The sequence below is a fragment of the Pan paniscus genome, chromosome 23, assembly GCF_029289425.2.
Source record: "Pan paniscus chromosome 23, NHGRI_mPanPan1-v2.0_pri, whole genome shotgun sequence".
Classification (NCBI taxonomy): domain Eukaryota; kingdom Metazoa; phylum Chordata; class Mammalia; order Primates; family Hominidae; genus Pan; species Pan paniscus.
In genome coordinates, this window is record NC_085927.1 from 47,711,106 (window position 1) to 47,724,933 (window position 13,828).

General features: G+C 45.1%; 1 protein-coding gene across 4 annotated transcripts in view; it reads left to right on the forward strand.

Moving 5' to 3' along the window:
• The window catches only part of EIF3L (eukaryotic translation initiation factor 3 subunit L), a 37,872-nt gene that overhangs the window by 1,735 nt on the left and 22,309 nt on the right, over positions 1-13,828 (forward strand). For 2 of the 4 annotated variants that reach the window (XM_003821574.7, XM_063603262.1), the window contains exons 3-7: positions 448-658; positions 4,711-4,790; positions 7,812-7,873; positions 12,104-12,173; positions 12,420-12,493. In XM_003821574.7, coding sequence (XP_003821622.3) covers positions 448-658; positions 4,711-4,790; positions 7,812-7,873; positions 12,104-12,173; positions 12,420-12,493 — 497 coding nt within the window. Of the gene's footprint in view, positions 1-447; positions 659-4,710; positions 4,791-7,811; positions 7,874-12,103; positions 12,174-12,419; positions 12,494-13,828 lie in introns of those variants that run through there. The other 2 variants (XM_063603263.1, XM_055105667.2) reach the window with 1 other exon arrangement.

Here is a 13,828-nt window from a genome sequence, read left to right on the forward strand (position 1 = left end):
CTAAAGAATAGAAAATATAGCAGAGAGGTTTATTAGTAGTAACTTGGCACAGTCATATATTTAGAAGGTGACAGTTATTCATTCAAGAAATATTAAGTACCTGTTACCACTTACTTTCCAACAGTCTTGCCTCTCTCCCCTCCAACGCACACTTTTCTAGGCCCTGAGGATATGTCCGAGTACAAGACAGACGAGATTCCTGACTTCCTAGACTTGGGAGAAGGGTGCAAAACAGATAATAAGTGAAAAATAACTTTAAGTCATGGTAATATTTTTGAAGAAACAGGGACAATGAGATTGGGAGTGACTTGAGATGTTTGTATCTCTGAGTATTCAAAAGGGAATTTTACGCAGACCTGAGTTTAGTTTCTGGGGTGGTCTTGCCATTTCGTTCTATCATATATGTGGGTTTGAGCATACTCTGTATTTGTTATATCCAACCTCCAGGAGATCCAAAGCAGGACCTTGCTTATGAACGTCAGTATGAACAGCAAACCTATCAGGTGATCCCTGAGGTGATCAAAAACTTCATCCAGTATTTCCACAAAACTGTCTCAGATTTGATTGACCAGAAAGTCTATGAGCTACAGGCCAGTCGTGTCTCCAGTGATGTCATTGACCAGAAGGTGTATGAGATCCAGGACATCTATGAGAACAGGTATGGGCTACTGGCTGAAAGGGCCTCTTTCTGGGTGGGAGTGGCCTGGTAATATAGTTCCTACAAATAAGGTGAGCACTCTGTAAACAGTACTTTCGAGGGGGTTGGGGGGGGGCGTCTTTGTGAGTCCTTGAGGCTAGGGACATTTTATTTTGTTAGACTTTATTTTATTTATGCATTTGTTTATTTTTTGAAACGGAGTGTCACTCTGTCGCCCAGGCTGGAGTGCAGTGGCAAGATCTCAGCTCACTGCAACCTCCGCCTCCTGGGTTCAAGTGATTCTCCAGCCTCAGCTTCCTGAGTAGCTGGGACTACAGGCATGTGCCACCACGCCTAGTTAATTTTTTTGTATTTTTAGTAGAGACAGAATTTCACCATGTTGGCCAGGCGTGTGTTGAACCCCTGACCTCAAGTGATCCACCCGCCTCAGCCTCCCAAAGCACTGGGATTACAGGTGGGAGCCACCGTGCCTGGCCTAATTTTTGTATTTTTAGTAGAGACGGGGTTTCATCATGTTGGCCAGGCTGGTCTTGAACTTCTGACCTCAAGTGATGTACCCCCGTTGGCCTCCCAGAGTGCTAGGATTACAAGCGTGAGCCACCATGCCCGGCCTGTTGGACTTTATATCCTCAGAAATTTATACAAAGCCTAAAATAATATCACTATTAACAATTATAATAATAATGATTAGCATTTGTTTTTATTACCAGGATAGATCCGTCAATGTTCAGTGTGTTGTTTGTGTTTTTACTCATTTACCCTTCACAGTAACCCCATGAAGGAGCAGTTTTTCTCATTTTACAGATGAGGAAACAGCACAGAAATAAGTCATGTAGCTAGTTTAATGGATGTGCTGAGATTTGAACCTGCAGTGTCTGGCACCAAAGCCTAATTTCTAAACTGTGCTATGCAGCCCTTCAGTGCATATCAGAGCAAGCTGAACTCCGCAGGTTTTGAGGGGCTGCCGTTGTGTAATGAGCGTTAGAGATAAGATAGGTCAGTCAAAGCTGGGATAGTCAGGAGTGACTTCACCAAGGAAATAGAATTTAAGCAAGTCAGAAGGATGGGGGAGAGAAAACAAATAGCCAAAGGCCTATTGATCAATGAATAGGATCTCTGACATGTGTTTTCTTTTTTTGTTGTTTTGAAAGAGCTGATTGTAGTTGAAAAGCAGAGGAAACCTCAGACATTGCATGGTTTTAGGCTTCACCCCTGCCACTCTCGTGAGCCTAAGTTCTACTTGGTGTGGACTCCAAGGTCCTTCCCACCCCTGCAAGCCACCCGTTAGGTTGAGCTGAGAGATCAGCCAACGGGAACAGAGTCACTTATGACCAAGAAGAATTGTTCTGGGGGTTAGTTAGTAAGCAGGAGAGAGAAAGAGAGAAAACCTTGTTCAGAGGTTGAACACCTCCAGCCGAAGAAGGTGCAGCATCGAGGTCTCTCACCACTAGCAAATGGATCCAAGTCATGCGGCACCAAAAGAGGTTAGCAGCCAAAGGTGTTCAAGTGACACAACACCAAAACATGCTACCAATGATGAATCCGTATCTGTACAGGTCTCCAGCAGCCTCAGTTCTTGCCTCCTCAAAAGAAAGAATTCGACTGAGGGGTAAAATGCTGCCGATGATGAGTCCGTATCTGTACAGGTCTACAGCAGCCTCAGTTCTTGCCTCCTCACAAGAAAGAATTACACTGAGGGCTAAAATGCTACTGATGATGAGTCCGTATCTGTACGGGTCTACAGCATTCTCAGTTCTTGACTCCTAACAAGAAAGAATTCGACTGAGGGGCACAAGGTGGAAGAAGAGAGGGAGGCAAGTTTGAGAGCAGGAGTGAAAGTTTATTAAAAAGCTTTAGAACAGGAATGAAAGAAAGGAAAGGACAGTTGGAAGAGGGCCAGGTGGGTGACCTGAAAGGCAAGTGTGCTGACCTGTGTTTTCTTTATTCCCCAGGTCTTTTGTGATTAGAAGTATATAAACCAGTGCCTACAAAAATTAGCTGGGGCATGGTGGCAGCATGCCTATAGTCCCAGCTAGTTGGGAGGCTGAGGTGGGAGGATCGCTTGAGCCTGGGAGGTTGAGGCTGCAGTGAGCTGCGCAACAGAGCGAGACCCTCTCTCAAAATTAAAAAATGGACCTGATATTCAATAGAAATATAGCTAGACATTAATTTTAATTTTTCAGCCAAGCGAAGTGGAGATTTATTTAAAATATTATTTCTATTTGTAATCAGTATTTAAAAATTAAGGGGATATTTGCCCTTTTTTTCTTTATACTTAAAGTTTCCTAAATCCAGTGTGTATCAGAAATACTTGCTTTGTGTTTAGATTTTATAGAGTTTATGACTGGAAAAGCAGATTCAAATATTAGAGTAATTCCAAATAGACCTAAAAGTTTTCCAATACTGAGTTAAGTGTTGGTTTTTAAACTTAAATGGCAACTAACTGAAAGTTAAAATTTAACTCTTTGCTTATATAGTAGCCACATGTAGCTAGTGGCTACTGCATTGGGCAGTGCCCGCAGATACAGATGACAGTTGAAGCCAAGCATCTTGTAAGTCTTTCTCTAGGAGAATGTGAGAAGAAATGCTGGTGCCTTAAGAAGTATGTTTCTTTAGGGATGGGTGGGCAGGCAAAGAAAGGATCTAGTAAAGGAGGCAGAAAGAAAAGTGAAAAGTAGATAGTAAATTGGCAAAGAAATGTCACAGGAACCAAAAAGTCTGCAGAAGAAACTGAGGAAGAGAGTATCACCAAATGTTTTAGTGAGGTCCAGATGAGAAAAAAAGCCAGTTGAATTTGGTAACTTGGAGGGCCTTGATAACCTTAGCAAGGTCAATGTCAATAGAGTGATGGAAGCAACAGCCAGAGAGCAGTGGGGTGAGAAAGGGGAATTGGTAAGTATCGGGGACATAAAGGGTCACTGAGTGGCTTTGTGTTTTGTTTCTGTGTTTTTTCTGTTTTTGTTTTTTGATTTTTGAGACGGGATTTCGCTCTTGTTGCCCAGGCTAGAGTGCAATGGCGCAATCTCAGCTCATCGCAACCTCCGCCTCCTGGCTCCAAGCGATTCTCCTGCCTCAGCTTCCCAAGTAGTTGGGATTATAGGTGTGCACCACCATGCCTGGCTAATTTTGTATTTTTAGTGGAGACGGGGTTTCACCATGTTGGTCAGGCTGGTCTCGAACTCCTAACCTCAAGTGATCCACCCGCCTCAGCCTCCCAAAGTGTTGAGATTACGGGTGTGAGCCAGCGCGCCTGACCTGTTTCAGTGTTTCTTTTCTGTTCTGTTTCTATGTTTCTCCCCAACCCCCATCCCGTAGAGACAGGGCCTTCCTATATTGTCCAGGCTTGTCTTGAATTCCTGGGTTCAAGCGATACCCCATCTTGTCCTCCCAAAGTGTTGAGATTACAGGCGTGAGCCATCATACCTGGCCTGTTCAGTGTTTTTTAGGGGAACTTGAGCATGTTTATATGTTGGACTAAAAGAGCCAGAGAAGCAGGAGGGGTGGGGCTTGAGGAGATTGGAGGAAAGTATTAATAGCTGCTGAGGGGATCAGGAGAAGAAAATTAAACAACCTGTTGCAGGTTTGTCAAGTAGCAGTGTTTGGATTGGATAGGCAGCAGTGTTTAAATTGGATGCTGTAGGTCTGTTGTGGCCTTGGACTGCAGCAGACTGATTTGCTTCTGTGTTTAGAGACGTTTGGATGTGCTCCAGGAGATGGAAACGCTGTGTTAAAGAATGGTGGCCAAAAAAGTAGTTCTTATAGCAGAAAACAGCAAGCAGTTAAATATGGCTATAGTTAATGATACAGAGGCAGGAGATTATCCTGAAAAGCTTGATGGGTCCCTAACTGATACAAAAACAATATTTTCTTGTGTTGAGAAAGATTGAAGTGTGGAGTTGGGTTGAGGACAGTTGTGGACTTGAAGGGCTTTGGCCTCAGCTCTGTTTATGACATCTTCCCCTTTCTAAGCCTGGGTCCTCATCTGTAAAATGTTAGGATTGGCATTCTCCAGTCCTTTTGGAATTTTAGAGATTTTTTTGCTTGATTTTTAGCTGGACCAAGCTGACTGAAAGATTCTTCAAGAATACACCTTGGCCCGAGGCTGAAGCCATTGCTCCACAGGTTGGCAATGGTAGGTGTGAGCTCTTTATATCTTGTGCACTGAGCGGAATCCAGTGGCTGAGTCATTAGACAGGAAGCTCAAGAGGGTCTGTGTCTGTTTTGCTCACCGTTTTGTTTCCCTGGTGCTTGGTATGTAGTAGGTCCTTGGCAAAATAACTTGTCGAAGGCTGGATGATTTAAGAGAGGACAGAGATCTCTCATATATGGTGAAATTTAGATCTTTGTACTGACTTGTTTCTATTTCCTTCTATAATTTGGGGGTCATTACAGTCACTCTGGAATAAGCTCTCTAGCTTCCCACCTTTGACTTTCTTAGATGATGTCCTTTATATATGGGTGAGGTAGGCAAATCCAACTTCATTATTTTGCTTGTGGATATTCAGCTACCCTGGCACCAATTTACTTATTTATTTATTTATTTATTTATTTATTTATTTATTTATTTTTTTTGAGATGGAGTCTCGTTCTGTCTCCCAGGCTGAAGTACAGTGGCACAATCTTGGCTCACTGCAACCTCCGCCTCCCAGGTTCAAGCGATTCTCCTAGGTTCAAGCAATTCTCCTACCTCAGCCTCCCGAGTAGCTGGGATTACAGGTGCCTGCCACCACACCCAGCTAATTTTTGTATTTTTAGTAGAGACGGGGTTTCACCGTGTTGGCCAGGCTGGTCTCGAACTGCTGACGTCAGGCGATCCGCCCACCTCAGCCTCCCAAAGTGCTAGGATTATAGGCATGAGCCACCGCACCCGGCCTGCCCAGCTAATTTTTAAAAATTTTTTGTAGATATGGAGTCACACTTTGTTGACCTGGCTGATCTTGAACTCCTGACCTCAAGTGATCTTCCCAAAGTGCTGAGATTACAGGCATGCACCACTGTGCCCAGCCACATTGTCTTGATTACTATATTTTTGTAGTAAGTTTTGAAATTGGGAATTGTAGGCCGGGCGCAGTGGCTCACGCCTGTAATCCAAGCACTTTGGGAGGCCGAGGCGGGTGGATCACCTGAGGTCGGGAGTTTGAGACCAGCCTGATTAACATGGAGAAACCCCATCTCTACTAAAAATACAAAATCAGCCGGGCATGGTGACACATGCCTGTAATCCCAGCTACTTGGGAGGTGGAGGCAGGAGAATCACTTGAACCCGGAAGGCAGAGGTTGTGGTGAGCCGAGATCGCGCCATTGCACTCCAGCCTGGGCAACAAGAGCGAAACTCCGCCTCAAAAAAAAAAAAAAAAGAAAGAAAGAAATTGGGAATTGGTAAGTCCTCCAACTTTGTTCTTTTTTTTTTTTTCCCCAAGATTGTTTTGACTATTCTGGGTCTCTTGGATTTGCTTATTGATTTTAGGATGGACTTGTCAATTTCTGCAAAGTAGCCAGCTGGGATTTTGAGAGGAATTGCCTAGAATCTGAAGATCACTTTGGGGAGTATTGCCGTCTTAACAGTATTAAGTCCTCCAGGCCAGGCGCAGTGGCTCATGCCTGTAATCCCAGCACTTTGGGAGGTGAAGGTGGACGGATCACGAGGTCAGGAGATCGAGACCATCCTGGCTAACACGGTGAAACCCCGTCTCTACTAAAAATGCAAAAAAATTAGCTGGGCAGGCCGGCATGGTGGCGGGCACCTGTAGTCCCAGCTACTCGGGAGGCTGAGACAGGAGAATGGCGTGAACCCAGGAGGCAGAACTTGCAGTGAGCTGAGATTGCGCCACTGGACTCCAGCCTGGGCGACAGAGCAAGACTCCGTCCCAAAAAAAAAAAAACCAATATTAAGTCCTCCAATCTATGGACATGAGATGTCTTTGATTTATTTAGGTCTTTGGTTGCGTTCACCAATGTTTTGTGTTTTCAGTGTACAAGTCTCTCATTTCTTTTGTTATAGCTAACGTTTTTTTGAACACTTAACTCCTTTTTTTTTCCCCCTAAGACGGAGTCACGGAGTCTTGCTGTCTTGCCCAGGCTGGAGTGCAGTGGCGCAATCTCTGCTCGCTGCAACCTCTGCCTCCTGTGCTCAAGCAATTCTCCTGCCTCAGCCTCCCGAGTAGCTGGGATTACAGGCACCCGGCTGATTTTTGTATTTTTAGTAGAGATGGTGTTTCACCATCTTGGCCAGGCTGGTTTTGAACTGACCTCAAATGATCTACCCACCTCAGCCTCCCAAAGTGCTGGGATTACAGGCATGAACCACTGCACCTGGCCTGAACATTTACTCTCAATTGACTAAACACAGAATGAGTTCAAAACTCATTCTGTGGCTGGGTGTCGTAGCTCACGGCTGTAATTCTGGTACTTTGGGAAGCTGAGGTGGGAGGATTTCTTGAGGCTGGGAGATTTAGACTAGCCTGAGCAACATAGGGAGACCCACTTCTCTACAAAAAATTTAAAAAAAAAATTAGCCAGGCATGGTGGCACGTGCCTGTAGTCCCACCTACTCGGGAGGCTGAGGTGGAAGGATCACTTGAGCCCTGGAAGTCGAGGCTGCAGTGAGCCATGATCATATCACTGCACTCCAACCTTGGCAACAGAGCGAGACCCTGTCTTCAAACAAACAAATAACATTCTGAAATTAATATTTTCTTTCTTCCTTTTTTTTTTTTTTTGACATGGGGGTCTCACTGTGTTGCCCATGCTGGAGTGTAGTGTGATAATGGCTGACTGCAACCTGTGCCTGCTGGCCTCAAGCGATCCTCCCACCTTAGCCTGCCGAGTAGCTGGGACCATGGGTGCGCACCACCACGCTTGTCTAATTACTCTTGTGTGCTGGTTTATTTATGCACTTGGATGGCAGAAATCTCTAAATGGTGAAGGGAAATAGATCTGAATGAGATCTTAATCTCATCGACAGAGATTGAGGTTGATGGAGTCAAATGAGAAGTGGATTTTCTCATTGCATGTATTCTTGGGGCATATGCATAGCAATTTAGATGTTGTTTAGTCTTCAGAATTACCTTTATTCCTCCCCACCAAAGAGCTAAAGCTGCCAGGATACCCCAGTTTTATGGTTAGTGAAGCACCCTTCTGCCATCTCTTTCAGATGCTGTCTTCCTGATTTTATACAAAGAATTATACTACAGGCACATATATGCCAAAGTCAGTGTAAGTATTTAAGTGTTGCAGTTTTTTGTTTTGTTTTGTTTTTTTAACTCTGTACTGTTTTTGTCCCTAGAACACAGTCATTTGTTTATATTGGTTCAGTGTCTGGGCGTGATTGGCATGTTTTTGAGTTTTAAGAAGTGGTGGAAGGAACAATTTAACCCAGAAAGCTGTTCAGACACACTAACGCTATATAACCTATGCATTCTTTTAAATTTCTCTGTCCCCACAATTCTCCTGGACTGGGCAATCACCCATGCACTGGTTATAGGCTGCCAGCCTCATAGGATATTTCCAGGTACCTGCTGCTGCTTCTGCTTGTGGTTCTTTTTCCCTTCAGAGCATTGAGCCTCCGTTTCTCTGAAATGTACATAACACTGTCACTGTATGCCAAGCACAATGCTAGGCACTTAGCACACATCTTCACATAACTAATTCTACTATCAATCGTGCAAAGTTGGCACCTGAGGTGCCAAGAGGTTACCTTTTCTCAAATTTATCCAGCTAGTAAGTGCCAAAACTCCTTGAATCTAGACCAGCTTGTTATAACACCAGTATTCTACACATTATCCCAACTTTGGGCACTTGCTAGATTCTGTTCTTCCCGACTTCTAAATTATAGAGTACCTGAAGTTTCTTTTTTGTTGTTGTTGTTGTTGAGAGAGAGTGAGTCTCGCTCTGTCGCCCAGGCTGGAGTACAGTGGCGCGATCTCAGCTCACTGCACGCTCCACCTCCCAGGTTCACGCCGTTCTCCTGCCTCAGCCTCCTGAGTAGCTGGGATTGCAGGTGCCTGCCACCACACCTCGCTAATTTTTTTGTATTTTTAGTAGAGACGGGGTTTCACTGTGTTAGCCAGGATGGTCTCCATCTCCTGACCTCGTGTTCCGCCCGCCTTGGCCTCCCAAAGTGCTGGGATTACAGGCGTGAGCCACTGCGCCCGGCCTAGAGTGCCTAAAGTTTCTTAAAATGCCATCTGTACTATTTAAGGCCGGGCGCGGTGGCTCACGCCTGTAATCCCAGCACTTTGGGAGGCTAAGGGCAGGTCACCTGAGGTCAGGAATTTGAGACCAGCCTGGCCAACATGGAGAAACCTTGTCTCTATTAAAAATATGAAACTACAAAAATAAGCTGGGCGTGGTGGCGGGTGTCTGTAATCCCAGCTCCTTGGAAGGCTGAGGCAGGAGAATCCGTTGAACCCGGGAAGCGGAGGTTGCAGTGAGCCGAGATCGTACCACTGCACTCCAGCCTGGGTGACAGAGTGAGACTCTTGTCTCAAAAAAAAAAAAAAAATGCCATCTGTATTTATATACACCAATGACTTAATCTCTATCTTTAGCCTCAGTTGCCCCACTGAAGTCCAGACTTGTATATTCAGCTGTCAGCATCTGCACTTGGCTGTCTGAGTCATCTCAAGCTTCACACATCTAAAACTGAATTCTTATTTTCCCTCTAAACTAGTTTTTCTCATGGTAATCATCTCAATAAATGCTACCGTTTATTACCAAGTTAATTGGACTAAAAGCCTTGGCATTATTCTTGACTTTTCTCTGACATGATATCCAGCAAATCCTGTTAAGCTCTGTCTTCAACATACTTCTTTTTGTTGTTTTGTTTTATTTTGTTTTGTTTTTGAGATGGAGTCTCGCTCTGTCATCCAGGCTGGAATGCAGTGGCGCCGTCTCGGCTCACTCCAACCTCTGCCTCCTGGGCTCAAGCAATTCTCCAGGCTCAAACGATTCTCCTTCCTCAGCCTCCTGAGTAGCTGGGATTACAGGCATGTACCACCACGCCTGGCTAATTTTTGTATTTTTAGTAGAGACAGGGTTTCGCTATGTTGCCCAGGCTGGTCTCGAACTCCTGACCTCAGGTAATCCACCCGCCTCGGCTTCCCAAAGTGCTAAGATTACAGGCGTGAGCCACTGTGCCTGGCCTTCAGCATACTTCTTGAATCAGCCACTTTTCACTGCCACACTGCTGCTCACCTAGTTGAAGTCATTATCATCTCTTCCCTGAATTACTGCAGGAGCTGCTTACCTGGTGTCAGTTTCCACTCTTGGCTGTTTATTCTCAACATAATAACCAGCATGATCCTTTTGCTACATAGTTTCATCAGGTCACTCCCAATCCTACCATGACTTCCCATCACACTTACTAATAACAGATTTTAGCCCTGTTTCCCTTCTCACTCATTTCCTGAAACTTTCCCCCTCCCTCCCTGGGCTCCTGGCAATATTCGTGGCACTTCAGAGCACTTATGTCTTGTACGTTGTATTTGTTTATTTAGGGGAGGGAGTTTCTTAATCTACTGGAAGGTTAACTCCACCAGGGTATGTGCTTGTCTTGTTCACTAATATAATCCAGTGCCTAGAATAATGTCTGGTCATAATGGTGTTAATTGTGCATGTGTGTGCTTGCATGCATGTGTAAGTGAAGGAAATTGGCACCAAGATCTCCACCTAAGGAGGTCCTAGTTTCTCACAGTTACTCACCCCTCTTCTCCTTGAGGACCACTTGATATGGCTAGAACTCCTGCCTTGGCCACAGGAGCCACTGTCGGTAGTGGTAGGTGGAAAAGTTCTTGCTGCCAGAGTAAGGGGCCATGTTTTTCTGGCATCCCAGCGGGATCTCTGACTACTTTATCTGATAGAAAGTAAAGATTCCTGGCCAGGCGCTGTGGCTCACGCCTGTAATCCCAGAACTTTGAGAGGCTAAGGCGGGTGGATCACGAGGTCAGGAGTTCGAGACCAGCCTGACCAATATGGTGAAACCCCGTCTCTACTAAAAATACAGAAATTAGCCAGGCGTGGTGGCACGTGCCTGTAATCCCAGCTACTCGGGAGGCTGAGACGGAAGAATCACTTGACCCCAGGAGGCAGAGATTGCAGTGAGCTGAGATCGTACTGCTGCACTCCAGCCTGGGCACCAGAGCGAGACTCCGTCTCAAAAAAAAAAAAAAAAAAGTAAAGATTCCTTACCACCATTGATGCTAAAGTTCAGGTACTTTGTGGATATGCTAAGGATCTAGCCATTATGTGTACACTGCTTTTTTGGGAACACCATGACACCATAGCCCATAGTATAGCTGGTTTTACCACCTCTAATCTCTCTGTTCGGTCTGTAGATGAAGATTCAGCAGAAGCTTATTGATGCTGTTATCTTTTTATTAGCTACCAGGACTCCTACATAAATGACCAGTTTTAAGCCCTTGGGGAGCAGTTTTTCATTGAATGTGCTTAGATTGTGCTTAATGTATTAAGCACCTTACATAACTTTTATTAAACAGAGACAGGGTCTTGCCATGTTGCCCAGCCTGTTCTCAAACTCCTGGGCTCAGGTGATCAGCCCACTTCAGCCTCCCAGAGTGTTGAGATTACAGGCGTTGAGCCACTGCGCCTAGCTATATAATCTTACTTAATTGTGACTAGTCAACAATCTTTTGCCCACATTTTACTGAGATTAAATACCTTGTGAGAACCCCACAGTTAATAAGAGGTGGGACTGACTCCAAAGTTGTGTTTCTTCTCCATCACAAATACATTGTTCATGGTATGGTTCCCCAGCTCAGAAACTATCAGTGGTTCTCAGATGCAAGCAACATAAAGACCAGACCAGGGGTCAGCCACCTTCTCTGTGGAGGGTCAGATAATAAGTATTTTAGTCTCGAGGGCCATGATGGTTTCTGTCAAATCTGTTCAGCTATGTCTTTGTGGCAGTTATCAACAATATGTAGTGAGTGGGCATGGCTGTGTTCCAGTAAAACTTCTTTATTTACAAAACAGGTGGCGGAATAGATTTGCAGGCCCCCTGACCTAGATTCTTGTTTGGCGTTGGAAGACTGCAACATTCCTGGCCCGTAGTCTAGTGATGCCCGGTGCAGCATTATCTTCTCTTAACTCCCTAGCCTTCAAGTGCCACGATTTAACTTCTTCGCCTTTGCTAGTGTGGTTTTTTTCTGAAACACTTTTCCTTCTCTCTGCTTTGCCAGATCATCATGCCTGCTCTGAGGGTCATTTAAGGTCTGTTGCTGTAGAACCTAACCACGTGTTGCAGTATTCGGTGCCTCAGCTGCTATAGGACTTTCTATCTTCCCTCTCACTTGCATATTTACATAGTAAGAAAGAGAGGACAGATAACAATTCTCTTGTATTTGTTCACAGCTGTCACAGTATACCATGGGTAAAACACATTAAAATTAAATATCTGTATCTTGATATCTCTTCTTTTCTTTACAGGGGGGACCTTCCTTGGAGCAGAGGTTTGAATCTTATTACAACTACTGCAATCTCTTCAACTACATTCTTAGTGAGTCTGAGATTTGGCCAAGAGGGTGTGTGTGGTTATGATGAGGTTCAGCATTGGTCTCCAGCTTTTTTTTTTTTTTTTTTTTTTTTTTTTTTTTAATTAGCAGGATCTTAATGTGTAGGTGGGAAGAGGGGAGGTCTTGTGATTCATGGTCCTTTTAAGAGAGAAATTACAAAGCATTCTGCAGCCTACAGAATGGGCAGAGTCATTGCTTTGAATCTGACTTTTCTGTGATCTCCTGCACAGATGCCGATGGTCCTGCTCCCCTTGAACTACCCAACCAGTGGCTCTGGGATATCATCGATGAGTTCATCTACCAGGTATCTGGTCAGCTTCAGCCTAATTTGAAATAACTGGTCCATGCCAGGAATAGCTGTTACTATTGTTTGTGTAAAAAAGCTGCAGGGTGTAAAAATATCCCCATCGTAGTGTAAAATACCCCATGGCAGTAGACTCCAGTTTCAGTTGGCTTTCGAAAGAGGCAGGGAAGCCTAAGCACTCCAGATAGGAAGCTGGAAGTCGGATAAGTTCAGCTCCTGACCTTCATCAAGCTCTCACTAGACCTTGTTAGGTGGTCTGGTGGGAAGAACACAGGCATCACAGGCTTTGGAGCCAGGTGGAAGTGGATTCTAACTTGGGTGCTGCCACCTGCTGGTAGCTCTGTAACAGTGATGTGCTATTTAAACTCAGAGCCTCCCTTTCTTTACCCACACAATGGAAATGTTCTATTATCTTTTTTTTTTTTTTTTAAGAGTCAGGGTCAGGCCGGGCGCGGTGACTCACGCCTGTAATCCTAGCACTTTGGGAGGCCGAGGCGGGCGGATCATGAGGTCAGGAGATCGAGACCATCCTGGCTAACACGGTGAAACCCCGTCTCTACTGAAAGTACAAAAAATTAGCCGGGCGTGGTGGCAGGCACCTGTAGTCCCAGCTACTCAGTAGGCTGAGGCAGGAGAATGGCGTGAACCTAGGAGGCGGAGCTTGCAGTGAGCCAAGATCGTGCCACTGCACTCCAGCCTGGTAACAGTGCAAGACTCTGTCAAAAAAAAAAAAAAGAGTCAGGGTCTCACTCTGTTGCTCAGGCTAGAGTGCAGTGATAATAGCTTACTGCAGCCTAGAACTCCGGGGTTCAAGTGATATTCCCACCTCAGCCACCTGAGTAGCTGCCACTACAAGGCCCGCACCAACTTACGTGGATGTTTATATTACTGTAGAGACGAGGGTCTTGCTGTGTTGCCCATGCTGGTGTTGAACTCCTGGCCTCAAGTGAGCCTCTTGACTTGGCCTCCCAAAGTGAGCCACCATGCCTAGCCATCTATATCTTGATTGTGGTGGTGGTTACTTAAGTGTATGCTCGATCAGAATACAATAGAACATTTTCATCACAACAAGAATATCACCTACCTCAGGAGTTGCTGTTCAAGGTCGAATGAGAACTGTGCCAAATGTGTACACAGTAGCTGTGTAGCCTGGGGGTAAAAGTCCAGGTTTTGCTGTTGCTGTTTACTGGCTTTTTTTTTTTTTTTGGAGATGGAGTCTGACTCTGTTACCCAGGCTGGAGTGCAGTGGCGTTATCCCGGCTCACTGCAACCTCTGCCTCCCGGGTTCAAGCGATTCTCTTGTCTCAGCCTCCCCAGTAGCTGGGATTACAGGTG